The 16,992-nt window shown below is 52.3% G+C and overlaps 1 protein-coding gene across 2 annotated transcripts in view; it reads right to left on the reverse strand.

Moving 5' to 3' along the window:
- Positions 1-15,880, reverse strand: part of KCNK5 (potassium two pore domain channel subfamily K member 5) — a 36,549-nt gene extending 20,669 nt beyond the window's left edge. Inside the window, exon 1 of one of the 2 annotated variants that reach the window (XM_032462999.1) lies at positions 15,305-15,880. In XM_032462999.1, coding sequence (XP_032318890.1) covers positions 15,305-15,490 — 186 coding nt within the window. In that variant the 5' untranslated portion in view covers positions 15,491-15,880. Of the gene's footprint in view, positions 1-14,591; positions 14,679-15,304 lie in introns of those variants that run through there. The other variant, XM_032463000.1, reaches the window with a different exon arrangement.
- Positions 15,881-16,992: the final 1,112 nt, after the last annotated feature.

Genomic DNA, 16,992 nt, shown 5'->3' on the forward strand with positions numbered 1-16,992 from the left:
AACCCTAGAAGTAACCCACAGATTTCATCAGTCACCCCTCCTCCCACTGTTTCTAGATTTATGGCAGGATGATATATTCAGTTTTCACCCCAAAGGAGATGTGCCCATGTGGTCCACAGATTCATCAGATCGGTGACCCTGAACCTTAAGGAACAGGCTTTCCTCCAGGGGATTGGGGTGGGCTGAGGGGCTGGAGTCAGAACAGGCACTTATAAGGACCTGAGACTCTGACCGACAATTGGAGATGCATGAAAAAATGACCCACTTTCTACAGCCTGGCCCCAGCTCCAAGAAAGGCAAGGCTGACCAGTGCTGCAGGACATGGGACACTAGGAATCAACTCCCATCAAATAAATACACACTCATCCTTGTCTGATGGGACTGAGCGGGCAGGGCAGTCAAAAGACCCCAGCAGACCCATGCTTCCTATGAACCAGACAGGTGGGGATGCTCCCTCAGGAGCCTGCAAGCTTCCCAGTGGGCGGGACTGGGTGGGACGGGGAAACCCCTCCTGCAGGTTCTTAGCGCACCACCCTCCCTGCTCCAAGGCTGCCGGCCAGCTCTACCCTCACCCACTCCAGAGCAGGAATGGAACTTGACTAGACACCCAGAGAAGCTGCTGTAGCGTCAGAAGCCTCAACAGATCCCATCACCACTCCAGCGCTGCGCAATAGAACTCTCTGTGCTGATGGAATGTTCTATAACAGAACAGTCCCTTGTGGCTTCTGAGCCCTTGGAGTGTGGCTAGTGTGACTGAGGAACTAAACTCTAATTTTATTAATTTTAATTAAAAATTAAACAACCACAACAGTAACATCATGTTAAAATAAAATGAATTAGCGACCCGTGGGTGGTAAGCACCATACTGATGCAGTCAAACACAACACATCCTACCTAGGCAGGGTCTGCCTCCCTGCCCCCACCCCACCTCTGACCCTCGGGTTCACCCAAGCCTTGGGCCGGGGTCAGCAGCAGCCTCTTGACTCTGAATTACATGCACAGTCCTGGGCTGTCCCAAATCTTACGTGTGCTTGCATTTTTTGTTAAGCCAAGAGACAAAGCATGTCTTCTTGGGCCCCCGTGGGAACTGGAAGAGCGGAGTGCACACAGAGGCCAAGACAATACTTGTCCGTGGGTCTCTGAAGGACCCCCTCCCTTGTAGGGGACGCTGACCCCAACACTAGGGGCAGCCCTGGAGCTCCCCCAGCTCTGCCAGGCCTCTCCCGGGGAGCCACACTCTCTTCCTGGTGACTGTCATATCATGTCCAATCTCCGACTTCTTGGTCTGCAGACTGAAAGCCCGCCTGGTTTCCCCAGTCTCGGAGACCCTTCCCCTCAAAGTGTTCAACAGCACTGCTGCCCAGGAAGTCACCTCTCCTGCAGTTAAGTTTAAAAATAATAATAGTGTACTGCTGAGCAATTTCAGAAATGATTCCAGTTTTCAGAGTATGCTCCGTTAAAACCACATTTATTTGTGCTTTGTGTGCCTCAAACATTAAAAATATCCAGTATTTTATGGCTGGTGCTATACGCGTATATCTTACCCTTTCAGAAAACTCGATTTCTTTGTTTTAAAAGCAATATAACAGCATTTCAGAAAACTGGGGAGGCAGAGGAAGAAAAAGGCATCAATAACTCTGCCTCCAACTCAGTGCTGCCTGCCTTCTGTTTTTACATCGAGTTTCTATGATTCAACGCTAACGCAGCACCACCCGTGAAACCAGAGTCTCCCACTGCCCCAGCCCCCGTCTTGTTTTTGTCTCACTTGCAGTCTGTCTGGCTCATGGCTCAGCCCCACCGAGAAACTTCAAAGAGAAACTCCAAACTGAAGCACTGAGAACCCACCCTCACCCCAGGGCCTGGCAGCAGGTGCCCTGTTGGTCTGTCTGAGGGTCTCCCATTCCACAGGCCAGACACAGCCCACCAAGCAGATCAGTCAATAAACGGGGATTAAACTGTGTGCAGAGCAGCGGGGGGCGGTGGAGGGAGTGAAGTGCATGTACCAAGACGGAAACCGGCTTAGGGAAGGGGAGATTTAAAGGCATGTACACAACGACCCCAACAGAGCAGGTGAAAACAGGCAGTGGATCTGACCACAGGCAGCTCTGAGCCCTGAGGCATTCCAAAAAGAGAGGGCGTGCCAAAACTGCGACCTGTGAACTCTGAAACCCTGGCTCAGTGGAGACAGGAACTTTCTAGAACAGGACCCAAAAGTGCCCCCACCCCAACCCATGACTCAGAGGTCGCCCTGGCGTGGTGGCGAGGAGACAGCCCTGGGTCCAGGCAGGTGTGCCTCCCCAGAGAACCCATCGATCTGTCCCAACAGAGGACAGAGTGTCCCCAGGTAATGGGGCACTGGGCACATGGTGGGCAGCAGGGTGAGGGCATGGCCCCCACTGGAAGGGTTAGGGACAGGAGTTTTCCAGATTGGAGGTGAACTGTGATAGTCCTACCTTTGGGTTTTGGGGGCTGGTGGGATAGAGGCCAGAGGAGAGAGATACAGCTTCATGGTGTGGGACGTTTATTAATCATTACCCTCTTACACAGTGCTAGGTTTGGGATCCAGTGGGGCACAGCTGAGGGCCCGGTGGCAGGGAGGGAAGAGGAGTGCAGACAAGGAAAAATCCCCAGTGCAACACTAGGGGGAAGGAAGTGCCCAGAGAATGATGGGGCTCAAAGCAAAGCAACCCCTAGGATCAGGGGAGCCTTCCCTGATAGCCCCAGCTTATGACATTTCTACCTTTTAGCACCTAAGCCCCTACAACATGGCGCAGCCCTACTTAATACTAATCCTTAATCTACTCTGCAGGGCCCCACCCCAACCTCAAAGACAAGGAAAATGTCAAATTCTTCTCACAATCCCCACAACCCTTCATCCAGCACTGGGCACACAGCTGGAGCTCAGTAAGAATCTTAATTGGCCTTAGTGAGCAAATCCTTAGCTCAGAGAAGGACAGTGACCTGTCCTAGTCACACAGCAAGTCAGCTGAGCCAGGCCCAAGACCTGGGCTGTCTTCTAGTCCCCAGTCACTGGACCACTCATCAGTAGATCTCAGGGCTGCGGCTAGAGTCCGGGAGGTGGAGGTGGGGTGTTGAAAAGCTGATAATCAGGACACCCTCCCTTTTCCTGCTCCCCAGGGGGTGCTGACAAGACATGACTGAATCAGCTTAGCGTACTCAGCACTCTCCCTGGGCCAAAGGCAGCCCTTCCACCACTATTCCAAAGGGGGCGGGATGGCACCCTTCCAAAGCTAACACTGTCAGGATGCATTCCACTACCCAGGAGGCGAGAGCTTTATTTGAACAGGAGCTATGGGGAGGGAATGGGGCTGCCGTTCCTTCTCCTCCAGAGGTTCTATGAACAGGTGCCATCCTGAACCTGAGGGCACGGGAGGAACAAGAACCTTGCATTTGACACCAGGGGCACCCAAGCCAAAATAAACGTTCAATTCCAAGAAGGGCCTGCCCCAGGGTCCCCGGGGCCCGGCATGCTGCAAAAGAGCCAGACTCTCTGTCCCAGTCCTGCGGGCCAAGCTGAGCGGCGCTTACACCTCAGGAGCAAGGCGAGATGAAAGTGGCTTCCTACCAAGGTGCAGACCGCAGTCCTACTAGGGGTCAGCCCTGGGGAAGCCAGGCGAGGAAGTGTCACAAGCGTAGGCTTAGCTGCCAGGGAGGCGGCAGGTAATGTGGGGACTCAGACAGGAACCCCATAGCCAAGGGGCAAATTGCGCCTCCCCCTCCAGCTCCCTGATTCTTTCTTGAGGGCTTGGTCCCTTGGTTCCCTGACTCACAAATCCTGCAGTGAAGGCTCAGGGTATGATAGGTCTGTAAGGATGACAGGGGAGCGGGTCTGGGGGACAGGGATGGAAGTGACAGCCCCTACTCTGAGCTGTGCCACCTACTTACCTAACCCAGATTTTCCTGCTTTAAAACTTTTCATGCTGAAAATGGCAAACCAAACTATATATGGTCAATACGGTCAGGAAATAGTGCTAGAACCCACAAAGGCTGAAGAGAGCAGGGCTCAGCCAGCAAGCATGCACGGAGCACTTCCGAGGAGCTGGGGCCAAGGGGGCCCAAGGAGAAGATCAAGTCTCAAGGAGGGGCTGGTGGCCTAGTACTGTCAGGCAGATGCTGATTGAGGACACCAGGGAGTCTACATGGGGCAACTCTGCAGGGCTCTACTGCCGGACTCGGAAGGCCTGGGTTCAGGCCACGAAGCATAGGTGTGACCATGAATAATTTATTTAATCTCTCGGCCTCAGTTGCTTTATCTGCAAAATGAGTTTCCCTTCAATGCCTATCTTCCCACTGTTGGGAGTCCACATGGTGTGGCAATGATTCCTGCCTGCCTCCCCTTCACCAGGTGCCAGCCAGGGTCACTGCTGTTGTGTGACTGCTGGAACGCCTCCCTCTGCCACCACTCGCAGGGTAATTTATCAGTGGACCTAGCCCTGAGTCTTGGTAAAAGTTGAAACTTGCTATGAGCATGCAGGGGTTTAAAATGCCTCCTCACCCTCAGGGGAGGGCCTCCAGTCTGTACAGTAGCTGACTGGGGTCAAGGGTAGGGCTTCAGAAAGAGCCGAGACTGCACAGGGAGCAGAGTCCAAATCACTTGGGCCACTGCAAGGACTGGCTCCATCTGGGGGAGAAGCCATGGAGGGATTTCTGAGTCAGGGGTCCTAATCTGACTCCACTGGGATCCCTGACTGCTGCGGCAGTGAACACCTTCCACCTCCTGTGGCCACTGCTTCCAAGAAGCCTTCCCTACTTGCCCCAATTAGCTCTACCTACTCCTTTATTGTACTTCCCCATCCTGGTGAGCAGAGTAACCTTGGGAAAGTTATATAACCTCCCAAGGTCTGGGCCTTGGCTCCAGAGCTGTAAAGGGAGGCCAGTTAGATAACCACTAAGCTCCCTCCAGCCTCACATTTTATGATTTGCTGCCAGGAGTGGTGCCCAGAGCCTGACCCTCCTCCCCCATCAGCCACCCTTGCCAGCCTCCAACGTGGCTGGGCTCTGGGCTCCCAAGAAACCAGCCAACAACAGCTCCTTGGGCTCAAACACTTGGGAGCAGGGTCCTGTGATGGAGAAACTCCCTGGGGAACCATCAGATCACTTCTGCCCCAGGCTCTGGATGGCCCCCCAAAAACCCTCCTTTCTAAGCCTAGCATTCACCACAATTTCAATCTTTGCTTCTTTTCCCAGAAAAACTCACCAGTGGGTGGGGAAGTCAGGTCTCAAGGAAAGGGTGAGCTGGGTGTTGCAGAAATCAGGCAGGCCAGGTCAGCGCAAGCATAGAGTAAGCGCTGTGCACATCACGGTTTTGATTTAAAGGCCATTCAAAAGGGAATTAGAGGTGGGGTGACAAACGGTGCGGTGAAGAAAGGCTCTGTGCCTGGGCAAGCAGAACTAGTTTAACCTGAGCTTGGTTCTAGACATAGTCCTTCCCAGCTTCTCATCAGGCCTCAGTTTTCCCATCTAGCAAATGGGATGACATTTCAATACCAGACCTCACAGAGGTCATAGGAAGGTGCCCCAGGTGAATGGGTCTGCAGAGACCCATGGCAAGGCCGAGGGTGGGGATTTGGGGAGGGTGCAAAGCCTGTGAATCTGCAAGCTTCTTAGAGATCACCCAGGTGCTGCAGGCAACACTGTGCAACACCCCAGCTCCATCCCCTGAGGCCAACAAGGCCCAAGGCAGGCTCTGGTCTCGCCAAAGGGCTAGGGACACGCCCTAATCCCCTGCAAACAGCCCAGCCTTCCTCCTCCTCCTCCTCAGAATGCTCTGAAGATCAAACGACAGTTCCCACAAGGAAGGGGCAGGCGGGGTGTTGCTTCCCTCCCCCAGCACATCCCCATGCCCTGGTGGTTTCTGCAGTGTGTGGTCTGAAGACATTCCCTCAAAGACAGGGATGGCTCATTCTCTCTGCAGCAGGTTTCACACATGCCTTGGAATATAGGATGTGCTTGGAAAATATCTGGAGAAGGACTGGACCTCTGCTATGTCTCAAGTTCCTTGGAAGCAGAAACCACCTACTCTGGGGAAAGACAGGCCTGCTACACGTTATTCCCAGGGGAAAGGAGGAAAGGGGATTCCTGGAGATAAACAGACCCAGAGAGGAAGCTGCTTGTTTTGTAAAGTCACTCCAAAAGGAGAAGATAACAGTGAGCTGGTCTTAAAGAGTAACTCAAGAGCTGGAAGCCATGGCAAATGTGCCCTCCACGCGTGTTCTCCTGCCATCTCCATGCCCAGTGAGATGGGCATCATTGCTCCAACTTGCTGATGAAGCCACATGCTCTTGGTTGCACAGCTTGCTAAGGCAGTGTGACTTGAAAACCTGTCCTTGACCACCTGGCAACTTGGCTCCCCACCCCCCAACCCCCAACCGCTGGAAGGGAAATAGGAGTAAATTTTGCTAAGGCGTTCTGCTCTCTGGGGCCAGAGCCTGACCTGGCTCAGTTCACCCAGGTAACCACCTTGGCCTTGCTAGGCCCCTCCTGAATAGACTTCCAACCCAAAGGTCCATGTGGCTCTTGGCATCCCCGCCCAGAGCCAGGCACACCGCTGGGCACTGGAGGCCAACTGACATATTCTGAGCAAGCCGCTTACTGAGCTAAGAACTGGGAGTGCAGAGCCAAGGCTGGGGAGATGGGCCCCGCCCACGCAGAGCTCCCGCAGTCTGGCTGGGCCTAACTTAACAGGTCATCCAAGCCTTCTGGAATGAATGGACGAATTTACTCCAAGGAAGTGGTGTATGAAGAGGTGAAATGTGACCAGGGTCACACAGCACAAACCAGACTGTGGGGAGAATCAGAGCCCAGTTAGAGTCAGCTGTTCCCCCCACAGCGGTTGACAGAAGGGGGTCCCGGCCCCAGCTCCAGCCCCAAGCAGCAGTCACACAAAGGGAGGGACTCCACTGTGTCCTCCCTACTTGGGCCCCACAGGGCCAGCCACCAGGCTACAGGAACAGACAAGCTGGCCCTGCCCCCTAGGTTACCCCCCTCCACAGTTTCTCATCTAGCCTGGGGGCAAGCCTCTCCCTAATGGGAGGGGCCGGCGAGGCAGCTGTGGCCAGATTACAGTGCGCCATGGGAGGTGACAACAGCCAGAAGTACACAATCCTGCCTAAATATTTCAGCAGGAAACCCAAATATTTAGATAGAGGAGGGGAAAAACAGAATGGACACTTCAAAGCCAATCAAAGTGACCTGGCTACCAAGGGCCCACTGAAAGGGGAGATGGGGGGTGTCTGCCCCCAAGGAGGGCACAACTCTGACCCCACATCCTGAGTGACCACCCTCCAGGGGAGGACACCCGTGAGACCATCCAGACCCAAGAATCTTCCAGAAGGGAAAAGGTTTAACCAAGGCCAAGCAGGACAGAGCACACAAAGCCTTGCTCTCTTCTCCAGGGGAAGGGAGGGAGCAGGGCTCTGCTGGAAGGGAAGAGGAAATACACCTTCCCAGTTTTCTGGTGCTGACCATTAACTCTTTTGAGGGGAGGGTGATGGGTGAACTTGCAGGATATGGAAAATGGTGGGTGACTCCGGTGGGTTTTATCATGAGTCTCCATCTCCAGATTGGGAGCTCAATGTGTGGTGAGGCCTGAAGTGGGTGTCAGGAACAGCCCGCCCCCCCCCCCCCTCGAGAGACAGGGTACTGGGACAGTAGCTAACACACAGCAGATCACCAGCTGCATGTGCCAGGCATTCGGTCAACTGTGTTTATATAGATTCTGCAGGCAGGAGGGCAATACTGTGCTACTGCCCCACTTCACAGACAAGGAGACTGACTTGCTCAAGGTCATAACAGCTAATTAATCATCCCAAGATCCACCCGATGTACCCCAAGGTTCTGAAGATACCACACATGCCCTGTAATTTCCCATCTCTAGGCCCTTGCTCCTTGTTTTTTCCATCTTTCCACCTCACTTAGAGCAGAATGTTCAAACCCCCATTCTTCTACTCTGCAGCCTTGGGCAAATGACTGAACTTGTATGGTCTACTCTGTCGCTCCCCAGCCGGCAGTGCAGTGCCGCTAAGAGTCCCTGAAGCAGAGGGTTGCTGTGAGGATGATGAGATGATACACGTAATTGGTTCCCTCTGCCTGTGAATGAGCAAGTGCTCAGTAACTGTAGCTGGAATCACCCCTACCCTGGCCCCCAATCCCAGCCCACTCCCATCACATCCACCTCCTGGCTCTATCTCCATTCATGATCAGGCTCCAAGCTCTAAAGTCAGCAAGGCGGTGGGGACTGTGTGTGTTTGGGGGAGGGGATCTAAGCCTCTAGAAAGCCATGTAGCCCCAGGCCCCTGGCCTCCAGTTTCCTAGACAACAGGAAGAGCAATAACACCTAACACACAGGACTGGTTCAATGAGATGCAGATAAAGAACTAGCACAACGCCTGGCACCCAGGAGGTATGAGAAGAGAGCTCACAGGGACTGCTGTTCAGGCCGCTTGTCCCTCCAGCCTGGCTCAGATCCCCGCTTCTTTAAGTTCAAGAGCAGAAATTAATCTCTCAGTGGTACTCGCTTGGAACCTCCAGGTGTACCTACCAACATCACTCAGGTAGCAAGCTCCCTACCTTTCCCTTCTGAGATTAGGGGCTCCCTGAGGGCAGGGGCTATGTTTTGTTCAGAGCCAGATCCCCTACAGGCCAAGGAGTTCTACAAGCCTCAGCAAACAGGAACTGAATCCTCTGAGGCCCTCTGACCCTCGTCCGTCTCACCAGCCTCACCATCTGCAACTCAGCACTCAGCACCAGGACTGTATTTCCCCTCATTTCACCACCATGGCCCCGTTTCTCTCCCCAGCTAGACTGAGCTCCCCAGGACTAAAACCCCATCTGGTTTCTGAGGCTTCAGCACACACAGAAATGACAGCTGACAGAGAAGGACCCTCTCTGAGCCCCTAACTTTGCCCAGGTCTCTGAGATTCGGGAACCAGATTAACTGCTCACAACAAGCGGAGAAGCCTCAGGCAGCTGTGCAGAGCTGGAGTACACCGTCCCCACTGTTACCTAAAGGGGCAACTAAGGTACAATCTGGGAAGGTCATCAAATGGAGGGGACCCATACCTGGACCTCCAAATGGGGCTCATGGAAGGAAGAGAGGTGCCCTGACTGGAAGATGGGTGTGAGGGAGTGTGGATGGGCTTTTTGGGGGGCTGTGAGATGTGTGGGCTTTGGCGGAAAAACCCCCACTCCATCACATCGGAAGGGGAAAGGGAGGAGGCACCCTTATCAAAACACCCAGGGGTAACAGGATCAGCCCACAGAAATGCCGTTAATTTAGAGTAGAATATTCCACTTCTTTTAAGTTGCAAACAGCTGTGAAATAAGAGAAAATGTTATGAAATGTGTTCACTCCCCTACATGAAAATTGCAAAAATCTGGTGAGTTCAAATTCTTTGGCTAAACCCAGAGAGCTTCATCGTCTGACCCTCACCCCTCTGCTCTGCGGCTGCAGCCCAGGACCATCAGGCAGTTTTACACCTCCCTGAGGGCTGTGACCAAGAAAGATCCACCACCGTCCCTTCTTTGTCTAGCTTTTTACAAATCTGCATGATACAGACCCAGGAGCGGGACTACTGGATCCTATGGTCGTTCCCATTTTGATGTGTTTTCCGTGGTGGTTGCACCACTTTACACAAAAAGGCAAATACTGTAAGGTGTCTAAAGTAGTCAAACGCACAGGAACAGAAAGAACGGTAGTTACCAGGGATGGGGGGTGGGGGTGGGGGGCTGTTTAATGAGTCTAGTAGAGTTGCAGTTTGGCAAGATGAAAAAATTCTGGAGATCTGTTTCACAATAAGATGAATATACTTAATGCTACCGAACAGCACTCAGAAAAGGCGAAGATGGTAAACTTTGTTATTATTTTTTACTATGATCAAAAAAGGAAAGTCATTTCTTCTGCTCTCACAAGGTCTTCCCCATTCTATGCCCACTACACTTGGGCATGGATGGCCCCATCACATAGTAGGCCATCTAAGAAGAGGTCAGTGGCAGCAGCAGCTAATGCTTCATGAGCACTTACTATATGCCAGGCACTATTCCAAGCAACCTATGAGGGTGATATTACGGCATGTCTTCAGAGGCCACCCATAGCGGCCATCCGATATACTGCTCGGATGGTAACTCAGCAACAGCAAGGGGCCTGCAGTGGTGAGTCAAGTGGCACTTGGAGAAAGATCCCTGCTGAGGGAGGAATGTCCTCTTATCCATGTCAACTCATCCTTGGGGAGGACAGACAGACCAGGACTCCTGCATCTTATGACCAGGGACCAGGGGACCCTTGTGAAATCTCCAGGGAACTTCTCCTCCAACTTCTCCACTCCCCAAAAGGAACATCGGGACGTGAACCTATTTCACATGCATTCCTAGATTCACCTACCTCACTATCACCTCAGATCAGGACACTCAGTTCCTGTCAACCACTTGGATCAAGCATCTCCACCTGTACAAAGACTCTCTTGGGGGCTTATCTCAGGAACCCGGCTTTCCTGCTCCCCAAAGCCTTGTACTTCCCTGCCCCCTGCCCTCCACAACCACCCCCCTCCCCGTCTTCCCCCACCACACAGGCAGAGTTCAGAGGCTGAGGCCAATCTAACAGCAAACAACTAAGTTCAAGATGAAAGCTTTTGGCCTGAGGTCAGAGCCAGCCAAGCGCAGCATCCCAAACCAGAGGGCTGTGTTTCTTTTAAACGCCTGAATGTAAATAGGGCAAACCCCCAGGAAAATACTTAGAAGCAGCCGTCATCACCTCCCTTGCACCCCTCCTATAGGACTCCCCCACCCTCACTAGAACCCTTCAACACTTGCTAATCTCTACCCCCAGTAAGTCTCTATTACCATGCCATCTGTAACCGTCCTAAGGGCCCCAGTAAAACTCTCAAAACGATTCAATAAAAATTCACCTTCACTGTTAAACCTCTAACCGGAGTAGTTAACTAAAGCAGATATATTGATTTGAGATTTTTTTTTTTTTTTTTGGTTGGCTGCTTTCAACTTTGAGCAGAACTTAAGTAAGAAAATAAGCCTTTAGGAGGGAAGCTCTTTCCTCCATTCCCTCTCAAAAACCCAGCTTCTCCACTTTCCACTTCTGCAGTCCTTGACAGTGAGAGTTCAGTTTCTAACGAATGACCCAGAGGCCTCCATGATCCTGGATAATCAAAAGATCTATTGTGTTCCTTTTACTTACAAAGGCTGTTAAGCGGACCAGTGGGCTTTACAATTTCCAACAAGGCTGGAAACAAAAGGGGTTCTCACGTTAACCCTCAGTTCTCCAAAACAGTCAAGTCACGTGCCTGTTCTGAGCATTCTGGTCGGATGTAATTCTACTATATGACCCACAGTCGTATTTTTTAAATTTAGGAGGAGGATTGGTGTTAATAACAGAATGTCAGAACCTCAAAATTGTGATTAGCCTTACTACTATAGACTGGAGTATGTGTGGGGCAGTACGAAGGGTCCAGAAAATAAAAGGAGAGAGATTTGGCACACACGGAAAACCTGTAGGATAACGCAGTTTGGGGCTTAGGTGAAGGAGGCCCGCGGGATCCAAGAGCCTTCTGGGAACTGGTCAGCTATGTGAGCAGTCTAAGAAAACTCAGTTAGGGATAAGGTACCCCAGGGAAAGGCAGGGCCTAGGGTGACCCCTACTGCACCCCCAGGAGACAAAGGACTGAAGAGACGCAGTATGAAGCCTGCAGTGTCCCTCCCCACCCTCTGCTAGGATCCTCTCCCCTTTCCTTTCTTCCACTAATTCAGCTTTGCAATGCCTTGCCCGCTGTCCAGCACACAGCAGGTGCTAAATAAACGCTTGTTGGCGAATTCCCATCTACTTTGGAATATAACACACTTCAGTTTGAAACCTGACCCTGCCCTGTAAGATCCTGGGCAAATTATATTACCTTTCTGAGCCTCACTGTCCTCATCTATAAAAGGGTGTTGTAAGCAAGGCTAAATTAAAGAATGTATGGAAAGTGCTTATTCAAAGTTCTGGCAGACCTGGAGCCCTCAAATCCTTCCCATTTCTGATCCCGGCACACCAGAGGTGAAGGTTGAGAAAGGTTCATAGTTCTCCTCCATCCCAACCCTCTGCTTTTTTGTGCTTCCAAATGAGAAGCAGGGTGGGGTGGACTTCTGGAGGGAGGAGGCGCTGGCTCAGCCAGGCACAACACAGGAGACGCCTGCGTGCCCGTGCCTGTTCCAGGGGAAATAGAAAATAGAATTTCCCAGCAGACCAGAGTCCAGCTGAACCAATTTACTAAGTTCACTGACAGACCAACCATTCAACAATTTCACATGGCCAAGGAGGAAGGCAAGGGTGTACAAGGAACAGGCTCTGGAGGCAGACTGCCCAGGTCCCACCCAGACTGTACCCTCCTGTTAACTTCCCTGAGCTTCAGTTTCCTTATCTGAACACCGAGGGTTGCTGTAAAGAGTACCTGATGAATGCAGGTGCAACACTTAGCAAGTTGTCCCGGTCAACGTGTCCTCAGTGTGTGCACCAGGGGAGATGGGCTGGCCCTCCTCAGTCACACCTGCCCAGTGCTTCCACTTTACTTGACCCTCATTTACAGACCCTCATTTTGCTGATGAGGAAAAAGAAGCAAAGTTGATGGCTTGATCCGTAAATGGCAAAAGCAGCCTGTGGCCTCTGTCATAAAATGCAGATTACCGCCCGCCCAACTTGCCAGGCACTCAGTCAATGCCAACTTTCCTCAGGGGAGCCTCTGCTATTTAGGAAGAGACTAGGGGAGCAGGGCACTGAACCGGGAGAAGCAGCCTTGAGAGCAAGGGTTCAAGATGGTTCTGAAGGCAGGAAGGAGGGTGACCATGTGGTCCGAGGCCGGTGGAGCACTGAGCGCTTGAAAGTCAGCCTCCGCCTCTGATCAACCACAGCAAGAACAAGAAGGAAGCACCTGACAACTCAGGGACTATTTCCAAAGAGCTAAAGAAAGGTGTCTTAACTCCCTTTCTCATGCCTTTGAGAGCAGGCACATAATTTCCACTCTAAGAAAAACCCCAAACTATACTGCACCCTCCTCCGTTCCAACAGCCCTTCCCAGGAACTGGCTCCCGCCCCAGGAATTCCTAATAAGGACCCTTTTAGAATTACAAAGGTGATTCAGAACCTGATAAAACACAGAACCTCAGGTGGAAAATGCCAGAGTAGCCAGATGGGAAAGAAGATTTTTGAGTTTTTGTTTTTCCTTAAACCAATTTCCTGAGCGCCTCCAAGTCGCAGATCAAAAAGCAGAGCAAGGCAGGTTTCTGCAGACTGAAAATGATGCTAGCAAAATGCCTCCACTGTTCCGTTTTCATTTCTGGGGGTTTTTCCTATGAAAGGAGGGGACTCACCACGTTGGAGATGGCTTGAGAGTTTTTTTGGCCGGAGATGGGGACAGGCCTGTCCATAAACATCTCCAAATCAGACTGGCCTGATGCCCAAATCCTTTTCCTAAAGTTACCTGCCGGCTCAGAGGTGAGGGGGGTGGTAATCATTGGCGGGTTTAACAGGACCTCAAAATACCAAGTGTCTTGCATGCTCCAACACCTTAAGAAAGCTGTCTAATCTCCAAAGCTATAACCACCAGCTGCACCCGGCTGCCTCACCCCAACCCCCCTCCTTTTCCCTTCTCCTCATGTTTTGAAGTTTATTTTCCCACATTCAGCCTTGAATTCTTTCCTTCCTTCCCCCGCAGTGGCGGAGGAGCAGCAGAGAGGGAAACACTTCGAGGGCAGCTCAGATTCTTTATCATCGCCACCTGCCTTCTTCCCCTGTAAACAAAGCCCTGGAGCAAACTAAACAACAGCTCGTTCTCCAGAGGAATTGTTTCCTCAAGGGAAATTATAAAATGATCCCCCCTCCCAAACACACACACACACACACACACACACACGCACGCACGCACGCGCGCCTGTATCCCGGGAACTGCTCCCAGACAGGAGACTCCCCACTAACACCCTACCTGTGGGCCTAAATCTCCCCTTCCACTGGCCCCAGAGAGAACAAGTCTTTTATTTGCTTGGCTGCCAATAGGCACCTATATGCTCACCTGTTGGAATGTATATCAATTTGGGGGCAGAAAGGGAATACCACAGATAAGATGCCTTCACGTTTTCCAATGCTTCTAACAGTCCAGGGCAAGAAAGAGAGATGAAGACGAAGACGGGTTCGTTCCCATTTTACACATAGGGAAATTGAGGCCAGGAAAATTAGAGACAACTACCCAGCCATAAGGTATTGGGGAACTGCCGTAGATTAAATATTGTTCCTCATTTAAACCTCCTTTCTGGCATCTTTTACCCCAAGAGAAATGTAATACCTTGGACAATTTACTGCTACTCCACCTCACAAGCTAGAGCCTTCAACTGCTCTTACCTGGGGTCTGGTCGTTCCCCTGGAGAGAGGCGGTTAGTGCAAGCCAAGAAGGGAGGATGGCTGAGGCCAAGAGCCTCCTAGAAACTGACATAGAGGACCTCGGTCGCCAAACTGGCCCAAGGTCAGCCCCACAGTTTATCCAAGTGAAGCCAAAGCCACCCATAGGGTATATGAACCAATGCCAACATGTACCCACCTTCCATTCTGCACAACCTCTCCTTCCCCACGCCCCCATCCTCGGGTTTTGTTCTTTTGTTCAGCCTGTTATTTTCACAGTTTAACTCCAAGCCCTTCGGGGATGTCTCCGCGAGATAAGCCTTCCCGGAAGTCTGCGCGCGTCCCCAGCATTCCAGCCACCAGCCCCCATCGCAGGGTCTCAGGCCAGACAGAGTCCGGGACCCAGGTTCTGAGCCCTGCGGGGTAGGGGGAGCCTCGCGCAAGTCCTCGGGGCTGGTGAAGAAAACAAGAAAGAAGCCGGCCGGGTGCCCCGGAGAAGGGAGGTGGAGACGCGAGGGGTTGGCACCACGCAGGGCTTCCGAACTCTAAGAGCGTCTCCAAGGAAAGATAACGCCTTTATCAGCCCCACAGCCTCCTCCAACCAGAGAGGTACCCGCACACCCACACCGAGCCACGGGGCTTGGTTCACCGAGGGTCAAAGCTAAATTAAATTCTTCCCTCCGGACAAATTGGGTGCCAAAGAGTCTCCGTGCTCACTGGTGACTCCTGTGTCCACGCGTTGAAGGACAGATTTTCACCAAGTCATACTCATGGTGAGACATCCTCTCCCGTCACCCCCCAGGACCACCCACAGGGATTTAGGGTCATCCAAAGCTGTGAGGGGCTCCCCTTCAGCACTCCTAAACCTCCAGCCAGCTTCAGGTGTATGCAGGGGTGGTGGCGGAGACTCACCTGCAGGATCTTGTCTAGGCCCTCCTGGCCCAGGCACGGGAACTCCTTGAGCAGATGCAGTCTCTGTGTGTAGTAGTTTTTCTTGGCCTCTTTCCAGTGCGGCTCCTCCAGCACCTCGAAGATCGCCGCCCCGATAGCCAGGTAGAAGATAATGGCCGAGGTAAGCAGAGGGCCCCGGTCCACCATGGTTCTCGAGAGGCCGCCTCCTGTAGAAAACCTCCCTTAACCCCAGCAGCGCCCGGTCCACGGGCCCTGCAGCCTCTGGAAACAGCTGTTTGAATTTGGAGCTCCGCATGCGCAGTGCCCAGTACCCTCCGGCGCCGCTCCACTGACAAAGTTGCTCCTCCAAGTTGGCCCTCTGAGTGCGGGGAACTGTGCGGACCCTTCTCACGTGGGCCAGGGGTGGGAAGACACCAAGGGGGCCGAAGGGGCACCCTGGATCGCAGAGGCGAAAGGAACTGGAGGAACACGGAGCCGCACTCAAGGGCGACACGTGGGACAGTGCTCCGCGCGCCACAGCAGTATGAGCTGCACCCGCCTCCGCGCGCCTCTTTAACCCGAGCCCTGCGCGCTCTGCTGGCGGAGGAGGGGCCCGCTGGGGGCCCGCCCCTGTGCAGGCCCCGCCCCACCCAGACCCCGCCGCGGGCCACAGAGTCACCGCTAGGTGCGCGCTGGCACTAGCCCAGGGCTCGCTGAGCTCCCCACGGCCGCAGCCAGGGTAGGCTGCGCGCCCCGCCTGTCCCAGGGGTTGTGGTCGCCGAGACTTGAGTTTTTATTAGTGCTGGTGTATTAACGAAAATGAATGTGTACCTAATGACTGGGGTCAGGAAGTTATCAATATTGTTACTTTCATTGCAAGTCAATTTTCATACTGATGTTTCTGCCAAGAAAGCTTGATTCTCAGTCTCTTTCTGTCTCACACACCTTCTTGTAAGACTGGGGAAAGGACATTAGAAAGGGACTGGAGAGGCTGTAGAGAATCAGAGGTTATCAGGAACTAAACCAGCCACAAGGGCTTAACTCCACCCTCTCACCCCATTCTCACTGGCGCTGGTGAGACCACCCCCCCCCCCCCCCCCGCAACACACACACACATTGGGGAAAGAGCAGTCAGAAGCAGCACTCACTGTTCATACACCTCCCCACAACCACAAACAACTTCGACTCTACAGGAAACACTTGACCTCTTTCATACTCCCAAGCGTATTTAAAATTGCAAACACTCACTACCACCACCACCACACACACACACACACACACACACACACACACACACACTCCTTATCCCCCTTATTGGCCTTATTTTCTTCCTAGCACTAAATTCCTTCGGATATACTATGTAATTCTAATATACTGTATAACACTGAAATGATGACCAGCTGGGGGCAAAGTCTGGATTGTTGGATGATGTATCTCCAGTGCCTGTTACATAGTAAACACTTGTGCAATGGAGTAAATGAATTTATGAATTTGTCAAAAGCACACACCCAATGGAAGTCCTAGCTAGAGCAATTAGGCAAGAAAAAGAAAGAAAAGGGATACAAACTAGGGGGGTGAGGGGCAGAAGCAAAATTGTCACTATTTGCAGATGACATGGTATTATGTATAGAAAACCCTGAAGACTCCACCAAAAAACTGCTAGGACTAATCAATGAATTTAGTAAGGGGCAGGATTCAAAATGAATACA

The sequence above is a fragment of the Camelus ferus genome, chromosome 20 (genome assembly GCF_009834535.1).
Source record: "Camelus ferus isolate YT-003-E chromosome 20, BCGSAC_Cfer_1.0, whole genome shotgun sequence".
In the NCBI taxonomy this organism is placed as follows: domain Eukaryota; kingdom Metazoa; phylum Chordata; class Mammalia; order Artiodactyla; family Camelidae; genus Camelus; species Camelus ferus.